This window comes from Anomaloglossus baeobatrachus, chromosome 2, assembly GCF_048569485.1.
Source record: "Anomaloglossus baeobatrachus isolate aAnoBae1 chromosome 2, aAnoBae1.hap1, whole genome shotgun sequence".
Taxonomy (NCBI): Eukaryota; Metazoa; Chordata; class Amphibia; order Anura; family Aromobatidae; genus Anomaloglossus; species Anomaloglossus baeobatrachus.
In genome coordinates this window covers 663237804-663264378 of record NC_134354.1, presented here as the reverse complement: position 1 = coordinate 663264378, position 26575 = coordinate 663237804, and the positions used below count along the sequence as shown (strand labels likewise).

Below are 26575 nucleotides of genomic sequence, written 5' to 3'. Positions count from 1 at the left end.
TTCTTCCATCCGATATAGTCAGCAGCTACTGCTGACTAAACAGTGGAGCTATGCGTGGATGTCTGACCTCCTTCGCACAAAGCCGAAAACTGGTGAGCCAGTGATCCCACTGGGGGTGTATAGCCAGAAGGGGAGGGGCCTTACACTTTTTAGTGTAATGCTTTGTGTGGCCTCCGGAGGCAGTAGCTATACACCCAATCGTCTGGGTCTCCCAATGGAGCGACGAAGAAATCGCTAATCGGCGACACGGGGGTCCATTCCCAATTATCGTTACTGCAGCAGTAACGAGGTTGTTCGTCGCTCCTGCGGCAGCACACATCGCTGCGTGTGACGCCGCAGGAGCGAGGAAGCTCTCCCTACCAGCCTCCCGGCCGCTATGCGGAAGGAAGGAGGTGGGCAGGATGTTATGTCCCGCTCATCTCCGCCCCTCCGCTGCTATTGGGCGGCGGTTCAGTGACGTTTCAGTGACGTCGCTGTGACGCCGCACGGACCGCCCCCTTAGAAAGGAGGCGGTTCGCCGGTCACAGCGACGTCGCGGGACAGGTAAGTATGTGTGACGGCTCTGGGCGATGTTGTGCGGCACGGGCAGCGATATGCCCGTGTCGCGCAACAGATGGGGGCGGGTGCGCACACTAGCGATATCGGGACCGATATCGCAGTGTGTAAAGTAGCCTTTAGTGTCTATTTTAATAATATTAATAAAATAATATTTTTAGAGGTAAAATTTTGTGGTTTTCGTATCATGAAACTGGCCATGCACTTCTGCCTATAGTGGGACCTTTCGTGGCAGCACTAGAACGGCGAATGATTTACCGGTATTGGTTTCTCTGTTTTTTATGGCCATAACAAATTAAATTCTTGGTCAATCTAATCAAGCAATTAATTTCTCTATTTATACAATAAACATCTATCCGATTAATATTACCTCGTCTTGGTCCAGCATTTGCTGCTTGAGTTTTTCCACCAGCTGACTCTGCTGGTTGATCTCATCGTCCTATAAATATAAAGAGCACAAGATGAACGTCCTTCACCAAAATGCAGCTTTTAATGTTTTTGGAGCAATTATTATGGAATTATATGATATATACTGAACTAGATGACATTCATTTTCTCCCAGCAGCTTCTACTACAGCTGTCATGAATTTTAACCATCAGTCCTTAGAATACAGAATTTTGCAGATGACTGGATGACCCTATGTCCTGACTGGCCGATCATATTTCCTTACATGCTAAGCTATAAAGAATCTGATTGGTCAAATGAAGCTTTCGCCTTTAGGGGTACTTTGCACACTACGACGTCGCAAGCCGATGCTTGCGATGCCGAGCGCGATAGTCCCCGCACCCATCGCAGCTGCGATATCATGGTGATAGTTGGCGTAGCGAACATTATCGCTACACCAGCTTCACATGCACTCACCTGCCCTGCTCTGGCCGGCGACCCGCCTCCTTATTAAGGGGGCATGTTGTGCGGCGTCATAGCGATGTCACACGGCAGGCGGCCAATAGAAGCGGAGGGGCGGAGATGAGCGGGACGTAAACATCCCGCCCACCTCCTTCCTTCCCAATAGCTGGCGTGAGCCGCAGGACGCAGGTAGGAGATGTTCCTCGCTCCTGCAGCTTCACACACAGCGATGTGTGCTGCCGCAGGAACGAGGAACAACATCGTAACATCGGTCATTTCCAAATTATGGAAATGACCGACGCTACACCGATGATACGATTACGACGATTTTGAGCTCGTTAATCGTATCAAAAAGGCTTTACACACTACGATATCGCCTGCGACGCCGGATGTGCGTCACTTTAAATTTGACCCCACCGACATCGCACCTGCGATGTCGTAGTGTGCAAAGTACCCCTTAGTCTTCTTCACACACAAGTCCACCATTAAACTTATTGGCGAAAATGTCACAGACATGATAATAATGTAAAATTTGTGATTTACTTCATTGGCTACTGCTGATATCACCCCAATAACACGGCACAGAATCTGGAGAATATCTCACAATCATTACTCCATACCTTGTCATCCAGCTGTTTATACATCTTCCGGATCTCCTCCTCATACTTCCTCCTCTCTTCTTCTGAGATCCTGATCACAATGGAGGAGTTGTCATCATTGACCGGGGTCTCATCACAGGTTTCCTGGATTGTCTGCTCACCATCACTCAGCTGCTCCGTCTCAGGTACATTCTCTCCTACAGGAAAATGAAGGAGACTGGAGTTTGCATGCATGGTAACAACTACGCTTAAATATCCACAGTATATTCCATACATATCTAATAGATGTGGGTCCCACCTCTACCTCCAGAACTGGGGTCCCACGTTCTTATGGGACAGGTGGTCGCACATGCACAACCCTCTGTGCTCACTGCTATGGCAGATCCATAAACAATAAATTGCCATCACTCTGCAGTATTCAGAACGTTCAGAGCTATGAATAGAGAGGCCACTGCTCACTGCAGCAACAACACCACTCAGTTCAGGGGACCCCTATTGGGACGTATTGGCACCAGCACTTTCCCCATGTATTGGGTTTTATATGCTCCTCTTACTACTTTGCACAGTGTACGGCCTCTTACCATTCCTCCAACGGGCTAGTTCAGCCTCCAGCTTTTGAATGGTTTCTTTCATTGTCTTGTTCTTCTCCTTCTCCTTCTCGTACTTCTTCTTCCATTGCTCTGCTGTCAGCTCAAGGTTGACTGATGCAGTATTCTTGATAGTCTTGGCTCTATGACAACAAAATGTATGATGTTCATAGTGTATTTTATATTAATTTACAAAAGAGACCTTATAAAAGAAGGATAACCTTGGCTAAGTAAAAGTGACATTTAAGGCAATCTGTCACTAGGTTCTTACCATCTAATCATCTAATAAAGTAGTTTTGATAAAATCACTGTTTAATAATTACAGGACTACTTTGTGTGCTGCAGGTAGTCCAGCATATTCATGAGCTCTGTATAATTGCTAGATCTGCAGCAGAGCAAAAATTGATTTTTATCAAAATTACAGCAAACAGCTCAGTAGGTGACACATCGCTGGAATCAGGGTCTCTGTCTCTACAGTATGCTGTTCTCAGATGGGGAGCAAAAACCTCATGACAGATTCCCTTTAAGGCCTCTGCCACACTTACGTGACAAAATGTAACGTTTTTGTCACATACGTGTTAAAGGGGTGGTTTTGCCCCGTGTGCCATTTTTGTGGCACGTACGTGTTCTCCGTGTGTTATACGTAATAACACACGGAGAACGGAAAGCCCCGCCTACCTGCATCATCCAGCGCTGTCTGTGGTGCTGAATGACAGCGTGCGGCCAAAGCCACGCCCCGCTGACGCTGCTTCCGGCCCCCAGTGAAGGAGAAGCATTGTTCAAATTCACTGGGTCACGGATGCAGGTGACAGCCGCGGCAGAGACTGCAGGTATGGTGGAGGTGAGTATGTGTTTTTATTATTTTTACACTGACACGTGTCTTTCTCCGGCGCGTGTCACACGGGCCCGCATCCACACTACATACGTGTGGTACTGGTGCGGGCCGTGTGACAGCCGTGCTGCCGGAGCAACACGAACATGTCAGCGGTTTTAAAAAACGGACACACGTAATTACGGAACGGACACACGTTCCGTTCCAGAATACTTAGGTGTGTCCAAAACAATAACAATACATAGGACCACGTGGGCCCGTGTCTCCGGTACGTGAAAATAAAAAGGCACACACGTACCGGAGGCACGGATGTGTGTCGCAGGCCTAAATGGGTATTCCCACCTCCAAGATCCTATCCCAACATGTAATAGGTATAATAATAAGAATAAAGAGAATTTTGTTTACTTACCGTAAATTCTTTTTCTTATAGTTCCGTATTGGGAGACCCAGACCATGGGTGTTTAGCTTCTACCTCCGGAGGGGACACAAAGTACTACACTTAAAAGTGTAGCTCCTCCCTCTGAGCTTATACACCCCCTGGTGAGCAGACCCAGCCAGTTTAGTGCAAAAGCTGAAGGAGAATAGCCACCCACAAGTAGAACAGAGCAAAAGCCGGAACAACCGGAGACTCTGTCCACGACAACAGCCGGTGATAACACGCGGAACAAGAAAATTGCCAACAGGCAACAGGGAGGGTGCTGGGTCTCCCAATACGGAACTATAAGAAGAAGAATTTACGGTAAGTAAACAAAATTCTCTTTTTCTTTATCGTTCCTTTGGGAGACCCAGACCATGGGACGTTCCAAAGAAGTCCCTGGGTGGGAAATAAACCGAAAAAAGGCAAGAAGTAGGCAGGACCTAACTTCACAAATGGGCGACAGCCGCCTGAAGGATGCGTCTGCCCAAGCTCGCATCTGCCGAAGCATGAGCATGCACTTGGTAGTGCTTCGAAAAGGTATGCAGGCTAGTCCAAGTGGCAGCCTGACAGACTTGTTGAGCCGTAGCCTGGTGCCTGAAAGCCCAAGAGGCACCAACAGCTCTGGTCGAATGTGCTTTGATCCCCGGCGGGGGAGGCACCTGAGAACTCTGGTAGGCGTCCGAAATGGTCGATCTAATCCAACGGGCTAAGGTCGGCTTAGAAGCAGAGAGGCCCTTGCGCCGACCTGTGGTTAGCACAAAAAGAGAAGTTCACCGCCTAAGAGCAGCAGTGCGAGACACATAGATCCGGAGCGCACGCACCAGATCCAGAGTATGCAGCGCTTTTTCAAAGCGATAAACAGGAGCTGGACAAAAGGAAGGTAGGGTAATGTCCGGGTTAAGGTGGAAAGGAGACACCACCTTAGGAAGAAAATCCGGAGTCGGACGGAGAACCAACTTGTCTTGATGAAAAACTAAAAAAGGTGACTCCGAAGAGAGCGCGGCCAAATCAGAGACTCTCCTGAGGGAAGTTATGGCCACCAGAAAAACCACTTTCTGTGAAAGACGATGCAAAGAGACCTCCCTAAGAGGCTCAAAGGGGGGTTTCTGCAAAACCGTTAGAACTAAATTAAGGTCCCAGGGATCCAAGGGCCGCCGGTAAGGCGGAATGATGTGAGACGCGCCTTGCATGAAGGTGCGGACCTGAGCCAGCTGAGCGAGACGCCGCTGGAACAGAACTGACAGAGCTGAGACTTGTCCCTTGAGAGAGTTGAGGGACAGTCCTAGCTGCAGACCGGACTGTAGAAAAGACAGAAGGGTCGGCAAGGAGAATGGCCAAGGAGGATAGTCAGTAGAGCGACACCAGGACAGGAAAATCTTCCAAGTCCTGTGATAGATCTTAGCGGAGGAAGACTTACGGGCCCGAGTCATAGTGGAGATGACTTCAGGAGGAATACCAGAAGCCGTCAAGATCCAGGACTCAAGAGCCATGCCGTCAATTTGAGAGCCGCAGAATTCAGGCGGAAAAACGGACCTTGTGAGAGTAGGTCTGGAAGGTCCGGGAGATGCCACGGCATCTCTACGGACAGATGGAGCAGGTCTGGATACCAAGCTCGCCTGGGCCAGTCCGGTGCAATGAGGATGACTCGACAGCCCTCCATTCTGATCTTGCGCAGAACTCTGGGCAAGAGAGCTAGAGGGGGAAACACGTAGGACAGACGAAACTGGGACCAGTCTTGAACCAGTGCGTCCGCGGCGAATGCCCGAGGGTCGTGGGAGCGAGCCACGTAAACAGGAACCTTGTTGTTGTGACGGGATGCCATTAGGTCCACGTCCGGAGTGCCCCATTTGCGGCAGATTGACTGAAACACTGCCGGGTGCAGGGACCACTCGCCACCGTCCACAGTTTGACGGCTGAGATAATCTGCCTCCCAGTTTTCCACGCCTGGGATGTGGACTGCGGATATGGTGGACTTGGAGTCCTCCGCCCATTGAAGGATGCGTTGTACTTCCAACATCGCCAGGCGGCTGCGTGTCCCGCCTTGGTGATTGATGTAGGCAACCACTGTCGCGTTGTCTGACTGGACTCGAATGTGCCTGCCCGCCAACAGGTGGTGAAAAGCTAGGAGAGCTAGAAGCACGGCTCTGGTTTCCAGCACATTGATTGAAAGGGCTGACTCGGACGGAGTCCAAGTGCCCTGCGCTCTGTGGTGGAGATATACCGCTCCCCAGCCGGATAGACTGGCATCCGTGGTGAGAATCACCCACGACGGGGCCAGGAAGGAGCGCCCCTGGGACAGGGAGAGAGGCCGAAGCCACCACTGAAGAGAGCTCCTGGTTTGTGGCAACAGAGCCACTAACCTGTGTAAGGAGGAAGGCCGCTTGTCCCAACAGCGGAGAATATCTAGCTGAAGGGGGCGCAGATGGAACTGGGCAAAGGGAACAGCCTCCATGGACGCCACCATTTGACCCAGCACCTGCATCAGACGCCTGAGGGTATAACGCGGGGCCTCAGCAGAGAGCGCACCGCTAACTGGAGGGACTGCTGTTTGACTAAGGGCAACTTCACAAGTGCCGTCAAGGTCTCGAACTGCATCCCTAGGTACGTGAGACTCTGGGTCGGAGTCAGAGTGGATTTGGGCAGATTGACCAGCCACCCGAATTGAGCTAGAGTGGAGAGAGTGAGCGAGACACTCCGCTGACAGTCTGCGCTGGATGAAGCCTTGACTAGAAGGTCGTCCAGGTAAGGAATCACTGCCAACCCCTGGAGGTGCAGAACTGCAATCACTGCTGCCATGACCTTGGTGAATACCCGAGGGGCCGTGGCCAACCCGAAGGGAAGAGCCACGAATTGGAAGTGATCTTCTCCTACTGCAAAACGTAGCCAACGCTTGTGTGACACTGCAATTGGCACATGCAGATAGGCATATCTGATGTCGATGGATGCCAGGAAATCCCCTTGGGACATAGAGGCAATGACTGATCGCAGAGACTCCATGCGAAAGCGCCGCACCTGAACATGCTTGTTGAGAAGCTTCAGATCCAGGATGGGCCGGAAGGTACCGTCCTTTTTGGGAACTAGGAAGAAATTTGAGTAGAAACCTCTGAACCGTTCCCGGGCGGGAACCGGTACAATTACTCCATTGGCCTGTAAGGCTGCCACGGCCTGTGAGAAGGCGGTGGCCTTGGAGCAGGGGGGAGTTGAGAGAAAAAATCTGTTTGGCGGACTGGAAGAGAATTCTATCCTGTAGCCGTGGGAGATGATATCTCTCACCCACTGATCGGAGACTTGTTGAAACCAAGCGTCGCCAAAGTGGGAGAGCCTGCCACCGACTAAGGACGTTTGCTGGAGTGGGCAGATAGTCACGAGGAGGCTGCCTTAGTGGCAGCAGCTCCTGCGGTCTTCTGTGGACGCGCTTTTGGACGCCAGTTGGATTTCTGGTCCTTGGCTGAGTTAGCGGACGAGGCCGAGGGCTTAGAGGACGACCAGTTGGAGGAACAAAAGGAGCGAAACCTCGACTGATTTCTACCCTGGGCAGGTTTCCTAGCTTTAGTTTGAGGCATGGAAGTACTCTTCCCACCAGTAGCTTCTTTAATGATTTCATCCAGCTGTTCTCCGAACAGCCGGGACCCAGCAAAAGGGAGCCCAGCAAGGTACTTCTTTGAAGAAGCATCTGCCTTCCACTCTCGAAGCCACAAGATTCTGCGGATAGCGAGGGAATTAGCCGAAGCCACCGCAGTGCGGTGAGAGGCCTCCAGCATGGCAGATATGGCATAGGATGAAAAGGCCAAATCTTGGGAAGTTAAGGCATCCATTTCGGGCATAGATTCCCTGGTGAGGGAATGCATCTCCTCTAGAGAAGCAGAGATTGCCTTGAGAGCCCACACTGCTGCAAAAGTCGGAGAAAACGCGGCCCCCGCCGCTTCATACACGGATTTGGCCAGAAGGTCAATCTGGCGGTCAGTGGAATCCTTAAGGGAGGTGCCGTCAGCCACCGACACAACAGTCCGGGCTGCGAGCCTAGAGACCGGAGGGTCTACCTTTGGGGACTGAGCCCACTCTTTGACCACCTCAGGTGGAAAGGGAAAACGGTCATCAGAACCACGCTTTGGGAAGCGCTTGTCAGGACAGGCCCTGGGCTTGGTCACAGCGGCCTGAAAACTGGAGTGGTTAAAGAACACACTCTTTGCTCTCTTAGGCAAAGTAAACTGGTGCTTTTCTGCCAGAGAGGGTTGCTCCTCTGATACTGGCGGATTGGGATCCAGTACAGAATTAATAGAAGCAATCAAGTCACTAAGATCTGAGTCACTTTCGGACAGATCAATGGGACACATGGAGCTAGCCTCCGAGCCCCCTGTAAAGGCATCCTCCTCATCCTGCGAGTCAGCTCTGGAATCAGAGCCACGGGAGGAGGAGGGAGAGGGAACCCTGCGTCTCTTCTTAGGAGGACGGGGTCTGGGCCCTGATGATGAATCCTCTGTGAGCTCCGGTCCTGAGGGACCCCTAGCAGCAGAGGCTCCCTGTGAAGGGGGCTGATGCATATTCATCAACGTCCTGGACAGAAGTCCCATGGACTCAGCAAAAGACTGGGAGATAGACCTAGAAAAGGATTCTACCCAAGCCGGGGGTTCAGCCACAGGTGCAGAGGCAGCCGGAGAGACCACTGGGGGTGAGACTCCAGGCTGTGGCACCGCCAAGTTAGAGCAGACATCACAATGAGGATAGGTGCTCGGTTCAGGCAGCAGGAGCTTACATGCAGCGCATACAGCATAAAGCTTTGGGACCTTGCTCCTCGTGTGAGACATGCTGCTGGAGTGGGGGCTCTGCCAGGGAATGACCCCCAGAGAGTATATACAGAGGTCCACAACCGGAGACCGGTTGTGGCTTACCAGACCGCTGGAGCGGTGTTGTGTGCCCTCCAAATCCCGAAGCCCGGACCTCCAAGCACAGCACCTCAGCAGAGATGCTGCAGACCAGTGCTGCAATGACTGATCGCAGAGAGAACACTGAGAAAATGGCCGCCGGAGCGAAGAGAGGGGGCGGGACTTGCTTGAGGAGCGGGATCTGGAGGGCCATAGAGACCTACAGGGGAGGGGACACACACTGCAGTGGGGAGTGTCCCTCCCCCGTACAGAACGGCCGCCGGGAGGAGCCGAGCCTGTCCCTCTGCATGAGTGACATGCGAGGGCAGTGAAACAGAAACTAGGCCTCCGGCGAAGCCGGGGCCTAAATTTGGGCGGCGCGGCCGACGCGCAGGCACAGTCGGCGCGGTTCTCAGGCGACAGCTAGAGAACCCGCCGGAAATGTCAGTAAACACAATAAGCACACTCTCCCCCAAAAATAAAGTACAGGGACCCCGAAATCTAAACGTCTCAGGTACTTAGCTGCTGAGACGCAGGGCCAAGTCCCTGGGGATGAGTGCTCCGGTCCAGCAGGGTCCTGAAGGGCTGCGGATGGAGACCGGTCTCCTGCCAAGCATGGAGACCGTGCTGGCTCCCACTTCAAGCCAGAGCCCAGGAGGGATGGTGAAGGAGCACGGCATGTAAGGCTCCAGCCTAGGAATCAACCTTACAACACCGCCGACACAGTGGGGTGAGAAGGGACATGCCGGGGGTCCAGACGTGGACCCCACTCTTCAATCTCGTTCCAAAAGGAAAAAATCATATGAGAATGCATGTGTGGATGTATGCCTCCTGAACACAAAGCGATAAACTGGCTGGGTCTGGTCACCAGGGGGTGTATAAGCTCAGGGGGAGGAGCTACACTTTTAAGTGTAGTACTTTGTGTGTCCTCCGGAGGTAAAAGCTAAACACCCATGGTCTGGGTCTCCCAAAGGAACGATAAAGAAATTAGAAAATAGCTCCAATTACAAATGTAGTATAATTCTTCATAAAAGCTATGTCATATACCTTATGTGTAAGACATTGCTGTAGCTTAGGTATCCAAGGTTATGGCCACACATATAGGGACATTTAGTTGCTAGTGGTCGTAAAGCCTGCTTTACATGTTACGATTCTGCATACGATATCGTATGCGATCGTAACTGCCCCCATCGTATGTGCGACACGTTCAATTTTGTTGAATGTGCCGCACAAACGATTAACCCCCGTCCCACGTACTTACCCGTCCATACGACCTCGATGTGGGCGGCGAACATTCACTTCCTGGAGTGGGAGGGACGTTCGGCGTCACATCGACGTCACGCGGCAGCCAGCCAATAAAAGCGGAGGGGCGGAGAGGAGCGGGACATAAACATCCCGCCCACCTCTTTCCTTCCGCATTGCAGCCGGGAGCCGCGCGACGCAGGTAAGATCTGTTCATCGTTCCCAGGGTGTCACACACTGCGATGTGTGCTACCCCGATTACGATGAACAACGTGACGTGCAATTCATGAGGAATGAACGATGTGCGTGCGATGAACGTTTTACCGTTCATTCGCAATCGCACGTAGCTGTTACACACTACAATGTACCTTAGGATGCCGGATATGCGTCACTTACGACGTGACCCCGCCGACACATCGTAAGATATATTGTAGTGTGTAAAGCGGGCTTAACCATGGACATCTAAGCTACTGTTATCCCTGTACATGAGGTAAGTGATATAGCTAATCAGAACTATAGTACATTTCTAATTGGAGGTATTTGCTAATATTCTTATTATTACACCTACTACATATCCAGATAGAATCTTGGAGATGGGAATACCCCTTTAAAGGGTGTTGACCCGTCTTCTTGAATAGGAGTGAACCACTCTTCAGCCTTGTGATTTGATGCTTATTGGAACGTGGTACTACTTGATTGACAGTTCAGAGCAGCGGCACTGTTGTGCCAATTGCCCACACTGTACTTTTTTGGTACATAAGGCTTTGCCTCTAGAGCATTGGAGGAGCAGTGACACTATAGGATCAGTAGGATCAGTGTCAGTAGCTAATAGTGATCTCCAGTGACGTAGCCGGCCTCAGATCAGCGCATACAAGTTCTATTACATGACCAGTCAGTTTGAATAGCCAGGGTGTATTGCTACACTTTGCACATATAGCCAACCATATGTACCAAAGACTTCTATCAATCAGTTGATCTCCAGTTTGTGTGCTATTTATAATGGGGATGTCTCATGACAGTCCATTTAAAGTGATACACACCTCTGGCCAAACATAAGAGTTGACTTGGTCTCTGCGTCGTTATAGCTTGATGGAGAGCAGCAGATAAACATGGTCGTCCTGCAGTTTCCACCCAGCGAGTCCTGCAGGATTCTGGTCATCTTGCTGTCTCTGTAGGGAACGTATCCTTTCTAAAATAATAAAAAGGATAAAATTAGTGTGTGCAGTTTTACCAAGTAATTTGTGAATGATGAAGAGTGACGGCTGTCACTTACCGCTCCTTCTGCCAGAGACGAGATGACATTCCCCAGGGCAGACAGAGACTTATTTATGTTCTTGGCTTCATCCAGTACTGACCCTTCAGCTCCAGTCTTACTGACCTATAAGAGTACATGAGATATTAGGATACACATAAATGTACATGTAACTGTATAAAGTGTGAAAAGGAATGTTTAAGTAAGATTCACAGTTTAAGAGAAATTTGGAGATTTGGAAAGGAGATCTTTAGACATTCGCCATTTTTAATGTAGCTGTTGTAACAGGATAAAATGGCAGCCGTAACGGATGATAGATGTCTCCATTTTTGGAGAATATACCATTTTTATGGTTCAATAATTTTTTATTAGGTTTTCAAAGTGTATACATAAAACAGATCTAACAATATACCATTTTTAGAACAAGGGAGGGTCCGACACAAGTCTCCATAAAATCTGTCTTTATTTAGAAATTTATAAAAATAAGGCTTTCATTCCATAAAAACAGGAAAACGCAATAACTGGAGGAAAATCCTTCACCCACAAACGCATTTCGGATTTTCAATGAATACAATGAATAAGGATTTGAAAATCCGAAACGCGTTTGTGGGCGAAGGATTTTCTTCCTATTATTGCGTTTTCCTGTTTTTATGGAATGAAAGCCCTATTTTTATGAATTTCTAAATAAAGACGGATTTTATGGAGACTTGTGCCGGACCCTTCCTTGTTCTATTTATCCTCAGTTTACACAGCTGCTTTACGTTGCACAATTCCATGATGGATGGGTGAGCTGGACTTTTTCTCTATTTTACTTTGTACAGTATATACCATTTTTAGTTGTTTTTTTTTTTTTTTTTGTCAGATTAGAAAACAACCAAGGCAACCTGAAAACCCACAGATTTTATAATATATCTTATGCAAAAATCAACTGAAACTGGTTCAGTCATGAGTGGGAAGGAAAAATCAAAGCTTCGTTCCTTTCTGCGTCAGTACACCAGAGGACAGCGCTGATCTCTCCCCCCCCTCAAACCTGATGCGTCATGATGGCTCTCAGTATCATTTGGCTTAAAAGGGTTTCGCCAAGAACAAAATTAATTTCAAAGTTGATTTTAATAAAAATAAAAAAATAAAATTAAAAATGTTCCTGTGCTGAGATAATCTTATATATGTGTCCCTACTATGTACTATGTAATGGCTGTGTTTGAACGTACAGGGACATGGTCTGATCATACCACATCTCCTGGACAGGGGAGGAAGTAATAAAGTATAAAGATATTACAGCACAAGATCATATCTGGTTCTTTATGTGAGGTAAAGCATTTCCCTGCCTGTTTTTAAAAAATATTTTACCTCATAGAAAGAATAATTTGCGATCCCCAGCTGTAATGTTTGTATATTTTAATACTTCCTCCCCGGCTTGGGAGCTGTGGTACAATCAGACCATGTCCCTGGACGGTCAAACACAGCCATTACACAGTACATAGCCGGGGCACATATATAAGATCTCAGTACAGGAACATTTTTTTCAAAACATCCAATTGTGAAAATTATTATTATTCCAAGATGTATTGATTAAAATAAAGTTTAATATTTCCTGGGAAAACCCCTTTAAATATACTAAAAAAAACGAGCAGGCAATATTTTCTTGATATTCAAGAATATTTAGTAAAAGTATAACATTCCTTTAAAATAACCACAGATTAAAGACCAACCCTCATTTTAATAATTTTTTTCATAAATCAAAAGCATAAATAAAGTAAGAAAAATAAGAAATTGTAATATACCCTATTAAGGAAACCTGCTTCCATCTCCTCCTGGACTGATCATTCATTCTGAAAATTCTCCAGTGAATACAGATTTTCCCATTACTGAGATAGGAGACGACAGTTAGTGCTTATAAAGTTCCATGGAGCTTGCAGTAAAATTTCTGTGCCTGTATCTAGCTCCTCCCTCTTTGGAATTTTATGCGCACCAACTACCATCTCCTATCTCAGTAAAGGGAAATCTATCTTCACTGAATACAGAATTAAGTTGTGAATTGAGAGTGAAAGATTAGTCCAGGAGGGAAAAAAAAGCAACTTTTTCCTATATTACAAAGTTTATGTTTTATGAAATAAAAATTAAAATGAAGGTTACTCTTTAACCAATGCTCCATACTGCAATGAGATGGAAATTTAGAATAAAGAAATTCTGAATTAGAAGAACTTGTACAAAAAAAATATACTGTATAATGAATAGATATACTTTCTTTTCTTCAGATTTATTGCTACAAGTCATTTTAGAAATCTATTAAACAAACTGCCTACTGTTCTTTATCCTGATGAGCAAAGAGCAGAAATCAATAGGTCTTGTTCCCTTCAAGTTCACATTGATGTTTAGCATATTCTATAGGCCATCATTTCTGGCTGTAATTTCAGTGATTGTGCAGAAATATCTGTAATGTATTTCTATATAAAGCATGCGTTTGGGGACACAGGAAACCATGGGTGTATGCTGCTGCCACAAGGAGGCTGACAATATGCAAAAAAATTAACTCCTCCTTAGCAGGGTACACTCACTGGAGACAAACAAATCAGTTAGTGAGAAAGCAGTAGGGGAAGCAACATATTACGAAATACTAACTGGCTGTCACAAGTGTTGCGTCCGCAGATTACATCTTGTATTGGAAGTGGATTTACTTTCATTTGATGCTGAAAGGGATAAGGATTCTTTCCCTTCTGGCTGAAATTACTCATGTTCTTAATTACAGCTGCAGTATTTTGTCATCACGCCCTTCCACTATTATATACCCCCTCCTGGCTTTACTCTATGCCAGTGATAGATGTTCTATACTGACAACTTTGAAGGAGCGGAGTTGTCATTTCAGTTGCAGCTGTGAAGTTTCCTGCTGAAGAAACCAAGGAGTGCTTTTTGTTGCATCTTTCCTTAACAGTTTGTGTTACTTTCCTTGTCTTGTTTTATTGTTACTGTAGTAGTGGGACTAGGATCCTGCTGGTCTACTCCCTAGTCAGGGTAAGGTCAGGGTCAGCGAGGGCCTAGGCACATGATGGCGCATGGGGAAAAAGGACCAGTATAGGGTCGTTAGGGAGTGCAGGGAACAGACTCAGGTGGGTGTAAGGAGGTGACCGTGCTTCCCTCTCCCTATCGCCAGGGCCTTCCTTTACATCTTCCCTGGTTTCCCCGGGTATTCCCTCGCCATGGTGTAACACTGGCCCAACATAACAACAAACAAGGGTGGGTGTTGTGCCTCCCAATGAAGGCACAGAGAAAGATTTTGAGTACCCAAAATCTTCTTTTCTCAATTGCTTCAATGAGGACACAGGAAATCATGTGATGTTTTAACCCCTTAAGGACGAAGCCAGTTTTGTACTTAATGCCCAGGCCATTTTTTTCAATTTTGACCAGTGTCACTTTATAAGGTTATAACTCTGGAACGCTTCAATGGATGCCGGTGATTCTGAGATTGTTTTTTTCGTGACATATTGAGCTTCATGTTAGAGGTAAATTTAGGATGATATTTTTTTATTTTATTTGTGAAAAAATCTGAAATTTGACAAAAAAATTAAAAATTTTGCAATTTTCAAACTTTTAATTTTTATGCCCATAAACCAGAGAGTTATGTCACACAAAATAGTTAATAAATAACATTTCCCACTTGTCTACTTTAGATCAGCGCAATTTTTGATACAAAATTTTTTGGGGTTAGGAAGTTAGAAGGGTTCAAATTTCATCAGCAATTTCCCATTTTTTCAACAAAATTTACAAAACCATTTTTTTAGGGACCACATCCCATTTGATGTGACTTTGAGAGGCCTGGGTGACAGAAAATACCCAAAAGTGACACCATTCTAAAACCTGCACCCCTCAAGGTACTCAAAACCAGATTCAAGAAGTTTATTAACCCTTCAGGTGCTTTACAGGAACTAAAGTAATGTGGAATGAAAAAAAATAAAAATTAACAAAAATTACCTAAAAATGTTACTTTAGCACTAATTTTCTTACTTTTTCAAGAGGTAACACCAAAAATTGGACCTCACACTTTGTTACCCACTTTCTTATGAGCGCGCCGATACCCCACATGTGGTCAGAAACCTTTGTTTGGGTAAATGGGAGAGCTCGGAATGAAAGGAGCAATATTTGAATTTTGGAAAGCAAAGTTGGCTGAAACAGATTGCGGGCACCATGTTGCTTTTACAGATCCTCTAAGGTACCTAAACAGCAGGAACCCCCCTCAAGTGACCCCATTTTGGAAACTAGACCCCTTAAGGCTTCTATCGAGGGGTATACTGAGCATTTTGGACCCACAGGTACTTCACAGATTTTGATAACGTTACTTTGTCATATTGAAAATTGTAATTTTTTTCTCAAAAATGTTGCTTTAGCATCAATTCTCTCACTTTTTCAAGAGGTAATTCCAAAAATTTGACCCAAATGTTTGTTACCCACTTTTTTATGAGCACGGTGATACCTCACATGTGGTCTGAAACCTTTGTATGGACAAATGGGAGGGCTTGGAACGAAAGGAGCAATATTTGAATTTTGGAAAGGAAATTTGGCTGAAAAAGCTTGCGGGCACCATGTTGCATTTGGAGGACCCCTAAGGTACGTAAGCAGCAAAAAAAACACCACAAGTGACCCCATATTGGAAACTAGGCCTCTCAAGGAATTTATCTAGATGTTTGGTGAGTACCCTGAACCCCCTGGTGCTTCACAGAAGTTTATAACGTTGAGCCATGAAAATAAAAAAATAAAATTTTACCACAAAATTGTTACTTCAACCAGGTAGCTTTTTTTATCACAAGGGTAACAGGAAAAAAATCACCATGAAATTTATTGTGCAATTTCTCCTGAGTTTGGTGATATCTTATATGTGGTGGAAATCAACTGTTTGGGCACACGGCAGGTCTTGGAAGGGAAGGAGTGCAATTTGACTGAACATTTGGCTGGAATAATTAGTGGACGCTATGTCGCATTTGGAAAGCCCCTAAAGTGCCTAAACAGTGGAGGCCCCCCACAAGTGACCCCATTCTGGAATCAAGACACCTCAAGGCTTTTATCTAGGTGTATATTGAGCATTTTGAATCCACAAATACTTCACAGAATTTGATAAGCTTAGGTTGCCATATTGAAAATTTTCATTTTTTTCACAAAAATGTTTCTTTAGCATCACATTTCTCACTTTTTCAAGAGGCAACAACAAAACGTGGACCCCACAGGTTGTTATCCAATTTCTTGTGAGCGCAGGGATACCCCATATGTGGCCAAAAACCTCTGTTTGGATATATGGGAGGGCTTGGAATGGAAGGAGCACCATTTGAATTTTGGAAAACTTGAAATAAATTGCGCGCACCATGTCACATTAGCAGGGCCTCTTGGGTACCTATACATTAGAAACCCCCCACAAGTGACTCCATTTTGGAAACTGGACCCCTCAAGGATTTTATTCAGGAGTATAGTAAGCATTTTGAATCCACAGGTACTTCACAAAAATGTTGCTATAGCAACAAATTTCTCACTTTTAGGCTATGTGGCCATGATCCAGCGACACGGCGTCTAGTACACAGTGTCAGCCTTCCTGCAGAGATGTGAGTGTTGTCCACGGGAGAACGCAGCTGCCCATGCCCACGATTTGGGTTCAGGCTGCTGTGGACTTTAGTTCTATTCTACCTGCAGAGAACACTCTTGTCTCCGCAGCATAAATTGACATGCTGAGGCTCGGGAAGCTGCGCCACAGGTCAGTTTATGCTGCGGAGAAAAGAAGCACAGTGGGCATGGGATTTCTAAAAATCCTTCCACTGTGCTTCTACTGCACAACGCAGCGTTATGGACGCAGGGAAAACACTCTGCGCCCAAAACGCTGCAAACCCTGATTGTGGGCACATAGCCTAAAATGCTACAATGGATAAATGGATAGATGTCAAACATATATAACGTCCCACCCCCCTGCATAGTCTAAGCTGGCGCCCTTTAGTGCCTTTCATGTGGCACTAAAGGGTGCCTAGCCTTGTATTTAGCCCAAAAAGAAAAAAAAATAATTAAAATAAATGACGTGGGGTCCCCCCTATTTTTGATAGCCAGCTAGGGTAAAGCAGACAGCTGTAGCCTGCAAACCACAGCTGACAGCTTCACCTTGGCTGGTGATCAATTTGGAGGGCTCCCCAAGCTGTTGTTTTTTTTTTAATTATTTATAAATAAATAATTAAAAAAAAAAAAAAACATAGGGTCCCCCCAAATTAGATCACCAGCCAAGGTGAAGCTGACAGCTGGGGTCTGGTATTCTCAGGGTGGGAAGAGCCATGGTTATTGGACTCTTCCCAGCCTAAAAATAGCAGGCCGCAGCCGCCCCAGAAGTGGCGCATACATTAGATGCGCCAATCCTGGCGCTTCGCCCCAACTCATCCCGCGCCCTGGTGCGTTGGTAAACGGGGTAATAAATGGGGTTGATACCAGATGTGTAATGTCACCTGGCATCAAGCCCAGCAATTAGTTATGTCACGGCGTCTATTTGATACCAGACATAACTAATTGACAGTAATAATAAAAAAAAATTGACAACAAAAAAAAATTTTATTTGAAAAAACACTCCCCAAAAACATTCCCTCTTTTGGCCAATTTATTGAAAAGAAAAAAAAAAAATCTGGTCCCTGCTGTAATCCATTGTGAAAGCCCCGCGGCGATTCTGGACCTTCTAGAATATGGGGGGCACGTTCAGGGAACGTATCCCCCATTTTCTAGGAGTGCAGACCCTCCATTTGAGGAGAGTGGGTGCAAAGAATTTGCACCCACCCTCCCCGGGTCACAGCTGCAGACTCTGTGCAAGCAGCAGCAGCAGCCAGCGTCTGAGTCACAGACACAGGAAGCTGTCAGCCGCGCTCTGCACGTGTGACCGGCGTGCACTGTGAAGGAGGAGGGGGCCGCGGGGGATCAGAGCTGACAGGTACGGGGGACACCGGGGAACACCGGGGTGGGAATAGGGGGTGACCTGCCAGGGCCTGGGGAGCAGGTTTCTGTCGTATGTGTCATAGCACATGCGACAGAAACCATAGGAAAGGGGGAAATGCGGCCGGCGCGCTGCTGTGCGCGCCGGTATGTGCAGCGCAATGTTAGATTTTCGGGAGGGAGGGGGGGTGGGGGGACACTTCGGCGACACCGGGGGACCCGAAAGGACCGGGGGAGGAGATTTATCTCCCATCTGACATGTTTGTTTATGCCAGATGGGAGCTAAATGATTTTTTACCGGCGCGGTCATTTACTGTAACCTGATCATCGGTATACGGTGTATACCGGTCATCAGGTGAGCGGGGACCGGAAAAACCGGCCAGAATCATGATCTCCAGGGTCTCAGCTACCCCCGGCAGCTGAGACCCCGGAAATTTTCTGACTCTGGGGGGCGCTAGACCCTTTTTTCCGACCGCCGTTAAAAAGCGGCGGATCGGAAGAAGTACCCTAATTTGTCGCCGTTAAAAGGCGTATCGGCGGTCGTTAAGGGGTTAAAGCAGTACCCAGGATGGGAAGAAATAGAGGGAAGCGAAACTCAGGCTCACCAAATGGAAGTGATTGCGACCAGGAATGCAACTTTCCAATAAATGAAGAGGAGAGAAATTTCCTGAAAGTGTTCAAAAGGGGGACTTTGAAGAACGTCCAAAGCCAAATTGAGATCCCATGGAGCAACAGGAGATCTAACAAGAAGCACAGAGTTAGTAACGCCCTATTAAAAGTTCTTGATCTGAGAGCGGGAAGCCAGAATAGATCATCAAAGTCTGATCGTATGGAATCCGACACCTTGCACCCCTGCCGATCAGCTGTTCTCTGTGCCAGTGCAGCAGATGGCCAGAAATGCTCAATTCTGGAGATGCCCCGTCTTTTGATAGTGGCCACAGAAAGGTACGGAAAATCCTTCTCACATTCAATTCAACAAGAGGCGGATGTTCATTACCCAGAGGTGACCTATATCAACTGACAGGGAAGCTCAAGAACTGAGCATTTCCAGCTGCCTGCTGCTGCCACTGTCATCGAGAACAGCTGATTGGCTGGGGTGCGGGGTGTCAGACCCCAGCCGATCAGACATTGATGACCTATCCTAAAGATAGGCCATCAATGTTAAAGTAGTGGCCAACCTCTTTAAGGGAGCTAACAGACAGCAAGGAACTCGAGACCAGACTGTAAAAAGGCCAGCAGAAGTGGAAGAGAAAAGGATAACACTGGCAGAAGAAGGCCTTCCATGTGCGATGATACAAACGGGATGAAGAGGACTTCATCACTTTCATCAGAGTTTGAATGACCTGATCGGAAAAAATCCTGCCTTCAAAATTGTTTTTCAATAGCTGTGTCATTAAACTAAGAGACTGAATTCTGGTGGAAGAAGGAGCCATGGGAGAGAAGATCTGAATGGTCTTGAAGCTTCCAAAGGACGTCTGCAAGAAGATTGATTATCTCCGAGAACAAGGTTCTTCTGGGCTAGTCTGGGGCTACAAGGCTGACTAGCACTCCTCCTTACACATTGACCTTCTTGATCACTTTAGGTATCAGAGGCAGAGGGGGAAACAGATATGGAAGGGAGAACTGGGACTAAAGGCCGCTTTACACGCAACGACATCGCTAACGAGATGTCGTTGGGGTCACGGAATTCGTGACGCACATCCGGCCTCGTTAGTGACATCGCTGCGTGTGAAATGCACGAACGACCGTTAACGATCAAAAATACTCACCATATCGTTGATCGTTGACGCATCGTTCCATTCCCGATTATCGTTGCTGTTGCAGGACGCAGGTTGTTCATCATTCCTGTGGCAGCACACATCGCTACGTGTGACACTGCAGGAACGAGGGCACCCGCAATGAGGAAGGAAGAAGGTGGGCGGGATGTTCGTCCCGCTCATCTCCGCCCCTCCACTTCTATTTGGCGGCCGCTTAGTGATGCCGCTGTGATGCCGCACGAACCGCCCCCTTGGAAAGGAGGCGGTTCGCCGGCCACAGCGACGTCGCTAGGCAGGTAAGTATGTGTGACGGGTGTAAGCGATGTTGTGCGCCACAGGCAGCGATTTGCCCGTGATGCACAACCGACGGGGACAGGGACGCTCGCTAGCGATATCGATAGCGATATCGCTGCGTGTAAAGTGCCCTTTAAGGCCCCGTTACACGCAACAACGTATCTAATGGTATATCGCCGGGGTCACGGATTCCGTGACGCACATCCGGCATCGTTAGCGACGTTGTTGCGTGTAACACCGCAGGAACGACCGTTAACGATGGAAATTACTCACCTAATCGTACATCGTTGACACGTCATTCCTTTTCCAAAAATTGTTCATTGTTGAGGACGCAGGTTGTTCGTCGTTCCCGAGGCACCACACATCGCTATGTGTGACACCTCGGGAACGACGAACTACAGCTTACCGGCGGCCGCGATATCGCTGCTTGTAAGGCCCCCTTAACACATAAACCGAGGGACCTGGTTGTTTCTTCTGGACGCCATGAGATCTTCGTCCAGGGTGCCCCATCTCTGGCAGATCAGGTCAAAGATTGCTGGGTTCAGAGACCACTCACACACTGAGTGGTAAGTTCCACCCTGGTGGTCGATGTATGCCACGATCATTGCATTGTCGCAGTGAATCCGAATTGGATGGCACAAGAGAAGGTCCTGCCATGATTAAGAGCAAGAAATAAGGCTGAGTTTCAGGAAATTAATGGTAAAAGATGGTTTTTGAGTTTTCCAGCGACCCTGAACTGTGAAACTTCGAAACACTGCTTCTCAGCCGATAAGGCTGGTGTCCATCGTCCCGATTTTCCAACATATCGGGAGAAATTATCTCCAACAGAGGATGATGGGGGAATATAGTCACCAGTTTAAGGACTGTTTGATTCATGGAGGAAAGAGGATGAGTAAGTCCAGAGATGATGCTGTTCTGTCCCATCTAAACAAAAGAGCAAGCTAAAGGGAGCAAGTGTGAAACTGTGCAAATTGGACTGCTTTCTTCACTGCTACCATCTTCGCCTATAGGCTCGTGCAGAACCAAAGTGACCGTGATGGAGAGAATCTGAGAGAGAGTATCCCCTGTAACAAGGCTGAGACCTTTTCTTCTGGAAGGAAGATTCTTGTGCATGAAGTATTGAACAGCATTCCTAGAAAAGACAAGTGCTGGGCGAGGATCAGAGATGATTTCGATCTGTTAATGATCTAGCAGAGACGGGTCAGAGTGTCAATAGTGACTTGGAGACTCTTAGGCTATGTGCGCACGCTGCGTTTTTTTGACGCTGCGTTTTTGGGCGCTAAAAACGCACAAAAATGCACCTGCGTAAAAAAAACGCATCAAAAAACGCATGCGTTTTTACCGCGATTTGGTGCGTTTTTGGCTGCGTTTTGCTGCGTTTTTGATCTCTGCGTTTTGCTGCGTTTTTCCAATGCATTGAATGGGCGGAAAACGCAGAAAAACGCAGGAAAGAATTGACATGTCCATTTTTTTTTTTCAAGCTCAAAAACGCAGCTTAAAAAAACAGTTGTGTGCGGACAGCAAAAATGAAAACTCATAGACTTTGCTGGGGAAGCAAAGTCATGCAGTTTTGAGGCCAAAAACGCCGCGAAAAACGCACTGTGCGCACATAGCCTTAGAACAGGATTGGCAGAGGGAGCTTTGATCAAAATCTTGTCCAAATAAGAAATCACTAGGATGCGTCTGGCTGGAAGAATGGTAATTACTACAGCCATGACCTTGGTGAAGACCTCAGGAGCTGTGGCTAGGCCAAAGGTAAGGGCTGTGAACCAAAAGTGAGAATCTTGAATTTCAAAGAGCAGAAATCTGTGGTACGCTGGAAAAGTGTAGATGTGAAGGCATCCTGAAAGTCCCCCAAACAGAGAAACTCTGCTGGTTCCATCGAGACTACAATGGAGTGAAGAGACTCCATTTTGAAATGCCAAATGTGGATGCACTTGTTCAAGCGTTTGAGATACAGGATGGGTTGGGAAGGAGCCATCCTTGATTGGGACCACAAACAGGTTTGAATATAAACCTGAAGAGTTATTGTTGGACAGGAAAGGATGAGAATGATGATACCTGATTGGTGGAGGGAACAGATTGACTTGAAAAACCTGGAACCAGGGAGGGGTCCCTAGGTGGGCGCGACTTGAAAAAAGTGGGACTGAGGGAGAGAATAGAACTCTATTTTGTAGCCGAAAGGGATTACCTCCTTGGCCCAGGCATCTTCGAATACTAAGAGTCCTGCGTCCCAAAAACAGAAGGCGACGACTGCCCATCCTAGCTGTTCTCCAGGTGAGAGAGCCCAGTCATGTGGAGGAAAATCTGGGACATCTGGATGTTGCCAATCTACCCTGATGCCGCATGACCTCCAGGAGGCGGCTGGTCCAAAGGAGGGGATTTCGCTTTTCTGCTGCACCTGGCTCTTTTCTTGACAACGCAAATCCCTGAAAACGAGAACTGATGAAAGGAACGGAACTGAAGAGTCAATCTTTTAGAATGAGACCGCTTTTACTTTTGTTGGGGGAGAAACATGCAACCGTTGGCATTCAAAATGATCTGGTCCAACTTTGTCCCGAAGAGTAGGAAACTCTGATAAGAAATACTTGTGAAAGACTTGGATGCTGCATTAGTATTCCATTCTTTAAGCCATAAATAAGAATTGATGGATGGCCACAATACTGATAACACTATCAGCAGTGTCTATGGAAGCATACAGGAGATATTTTCCAGCGTCAGCTATCTGGCTGGCCAAGACCACTAGCTTGTCGGTTGGAGCCCCAGATAGGACACCCTGACAAAGTAGTTTAGCCCACGGGGAACGTGACTTAGAGACACAAGTACAAAAGATGGGCAAATAGAGGATCCTGCAGCTTCGAATGCAGCCTGTATGAACTGGAGCATCCGATTGGCCCTAGAAGCGAATTGAGCCCCAGACGCGGATGAAGAAATAGGCAGATGCTCATCACCGAAACCAAACTCTGGGAAATCTTGATTAGGTCCACCACAAACTGTGCTAGAGCTGCGACCCACTCAGGAGATGCAGGCGAGTTCTCTTTCAGGGCAGTGGGGGCCTAATGTGGGTTCAACATAGAGGAATTTCTGCAAGCGCACCGTCTCTTTCTGGTGGCGAGCAGTGCTGGAGATGGATGGCAGGGGACCGTCTGGACGCCCCTAACCAATGACGTGTTAGAGTAAAGGTCCTGCCACGCAGACCAGAGAGGGTACGATGTGGTTCAGGCCATACTGTTCTCTTGATTTCTTAGGTGGTGAAAGAGTGGCTCTCCCTCACTGTTTACCCAATGACAAGCTGAGCCTGAAAGCCAAAAGAAGGGAATTTTGTTTACTTACCGTAAATTCCTTTTCTTCTAGCTCCTATTGGGAGACCCAGACAATTGGGTGTATAGCTTCTGCCTCCGGAGGCCACACAAAGTATTACACTTTAAAAAGTGTAACCCCTCCCCTCTGCCTATACACCCCCCCGTGCATCACGGGCTCCTCAGTTTTGGTGCAAAAGCAGGAAGGAGGAAACTTATAAATTGGTCTAAGGTAAATTCAATCCGAAGGATGCTCGGAGAACTTAAAACCATGAACCAAAAGAACAATTCAACATGAACAACATGTGTACACAAAAGAACAACAGCCTGAAGGGAACAGGGGCGGGTGCTGGGTCTCCCAATAGGAGCTAGAAGAAAAGGAATTTACGGTAAGTAAACAAAATTCCCTTCTTCTTTGTCGCTCCATTGGGAGACCCAGACAATTGGGACGTCCAAAAGCAGTCCCTGGGTGGGTAAAAGAATACCCTGATAAAAAGAGCCAACAACGGCCCTCCTCTTACAGGTGGGCAACCGCCGCCTGAAGGACTAGCCTACCTAAACTGGCATCCGCCGAAGCATAGGTATGCACCTGATAGTGTTTCGTGAAAGTGTGCAGACTAGACCAGGTAGCTGCCTGACACACCTGCTGAGCCGTCGCCCGGTGCCGCAATGCCCAGGACGCACCCACGGCTCTGGTAGAATGGGCTTTCAGCCCTGAAGGAATCGGAAGCCCAGAAGAACAGTAGGCTTCAAAAATCGGTTCCTTGATCCACCGAGCCAAGGTTGACCTGGAAGCCTGCGACCCCTTACGCTGGCCAGCGACAAGGACAAAGAGCGCATCAGAACGGCGCAGTGGCGCCGTGCGAGACACGTAGATCCGGAGTGCTCTCACTAGATCTAACAAATGCAAATCCTTTTCACATTGGTGAATTGGATGAGGGCAAAATGAAGGTAAGGAGATATCCTGATTGAGATGAAAAGGGGACACCACTTTGGGGAGAAAGTCCGGGACCGGACGCAGAACCACCTTATCCTGGTGAAATACCAGGAAGGGGGCTTTGCATGACAGCGCTGCAAGCTCTGACACTCTTCGGAGTGATGTGACTGCCACTAGAAATGCCACCTTCTGCGAAAGACGTGATAGAGAGACATCCCGCAGCGGCTCAAAAGGCGGTTTCTGAAGAGCCCGTAGAACCCTGTTGAGATCCCAGGGTTCCAGCGGACGCTTGTAAGGTGGAACTATGTGGCAAGCTCCCTGCAGGAACGTGCGGACCTGCGGAAGCCTGGCTAGACGCTTTTGAAAAAACACGGAAAGCGCCGAGACTTGTCCCTTGAGAGAGCCGAGAGACAAACCCTTGTCCATTCCGGATTGAAGGAAGGAAAGAAACGTGGGTAAGGCAAACGGCCAGGGGGTAAACCCCTTATCAGAGCACCAGGCTAAGAAGATCCTCCAAGCCCTGTGATAGATCTTGGCTGACGTTGGTTTCCTGGCCTGTCTCATAGTGGCAATGACCTCTTGAGATAACCCTGAGGACACTAGGAGCCAGGACTCAATGGCCACAAAGTCAGGTTGAGGGCCGCAGAATTCAGATGGAAAAATGGCCCTTGAGACAGCAAGTCTGGTCGGTCTGGGAGCGCCCACGGTTGACCCACCGTGAGCTGCCACAGGTCCGGGTACCACGACCTCCTCGGCCAGTCTGGAGCGACGAGGATGGCGCGGCGGCAGTCGGACCTGATCTTGCGCAACACTATGGGCAGCATTGCCAGAGGAGGGAATACATAAGGCAGTCGAAACTGCGACCAATCCTGAACTAAGGCGTCCACCGCCAGAGCTCTGTGATCCTGAGACCGTGCCATGAATGCCGGGACTTTGTTGTTGTGCCGAGACGCCATGAGATCGACGTCCGGCGTTCCCCAGCGGCAACAGATCTCTTGAAACACGTCCGGGTGAAGAGACCATTCCCCTGCGTCCATGCCCTGGCGACTGAGAAAGTCTGCTTCCCAGTTTTCTACGCCTGGGATGTAAACCGCGGAGATGGTGGAGGCTGTGGCCTCCGCCCACAGCAGAATCCGCCGAACTTCTTGGAAGGCTTGATGACTGCGAGTGCCGCCCTGGTGGTTGATGTACGCGACCGCCGTGGCGTTGTCCGACTGTATGCGGATCTGCCTGCCCTCCAGCCACCGATGGAACGCTTTTAGGGCTAGATACACTGCCCTTATCTCCAGAACATTGATCTGAAGGGAGGACTCTGTCGGAGACCAAGTTCCCTGAGCCTTGTGGTGGAGAAAAACCGCTCCCCACCCTGACAGACTCGCGTCCGTCGTGACCACAGCCCAGGATGGGGGCAGGAAAGATTTTCCCTTCGACAGGGGAGTGGGAAGAAGCCACCACTGAAGAGAGGTCTTGGCTGCCAGAGAAAGAGAGACGTTCCTGTCTAAGGACGTCGACCTCTTGTCCCATTTGCGGAGAATGTCCCATTGGAGTGGACGCAGATGAAACTGCGCAAAGGGAACTGCCTCCATTGCTGCCACCATCTTCCCAAGGAAGTGCATGAGGCGCCTCAAGGGGTGTGACTGGGCCCGAAGGAGAGATTGCACCCCTGTTTGCAGCGAACGCTGTTTGTCCAGCGGTAGCTTGACTATCGCTGAGAGAGTATGAAACTCCATCCCGAGGTAAGTCAGTGATTGGGTCGGAGTCAATTTTGACTTTGGGAAATTGATGATCCACCCGAACCTCTGGAGAGTCTCCAGAGCCACGGTCAGACTGTGTTGACATGCCACCCGGGAGGGTGCCTTGACTAGGAGATCGTCTAAGTAAGGGATCACCGAGTGGCCCTGAGAGTGTAGGACCGCCACCACGGATGCCATGACCTTGGTTCGCTCGGGGGGTGGAGATGTTCTGAAAAAACGAGTCGGAGGACGAGAGCTGAACTCTATCCTGTAACCGTGAGACAGAATGTCCCTCACCCATCGGTCTTGGACATGTGGCCACCAGGCGTCGCAAAAGCGGGAGAGCCTGCCACCGATCGAGGATGCGGTTTGGGGAGGCCGAAAGTCATGAGGAGGCCGCCTTGGAGACGGTGCCTCCGGCG

At 48.2% G+C, this 26575-nt stretch overlaps 1 protein-coding gene across 3 annotated transcripts in view; it reads right to left on the bottom strand.

Annotated features, from left to right (window-relative positions):
• The window catches only part of KIF5A (kinesin family member 5A), a 259310-nt gene that overhangs the window by 97735 nt on the left and 135000 nt on the right, over positions 1-26575 (bottom strand). For all 3 annotated transcript variants that reach the window (XM_075337080.1, XM_075337081.1, XM_075337082.1), the window contains exons 9-13: positions 11216-11320; positions 10983-11131; positions 2583-2731; positions 2023-2198; positions 926-994 (exon numbers count right to left, since the gene is read on the bottom strand). In XM_075337080.1, the coding sequence (XP_075193195.1) occupies positions 926-994; positions 2023-2198; positions 2583-2731; positions 10983-11131; positions 11216-11320 (648 nt within the window). The remainder of the gene's footprint in view (positions 1-925; positions 995-2022; positions 2199-2582; positions 2732-10982; positions 11132-11215; positions 11321-26575) is intronic.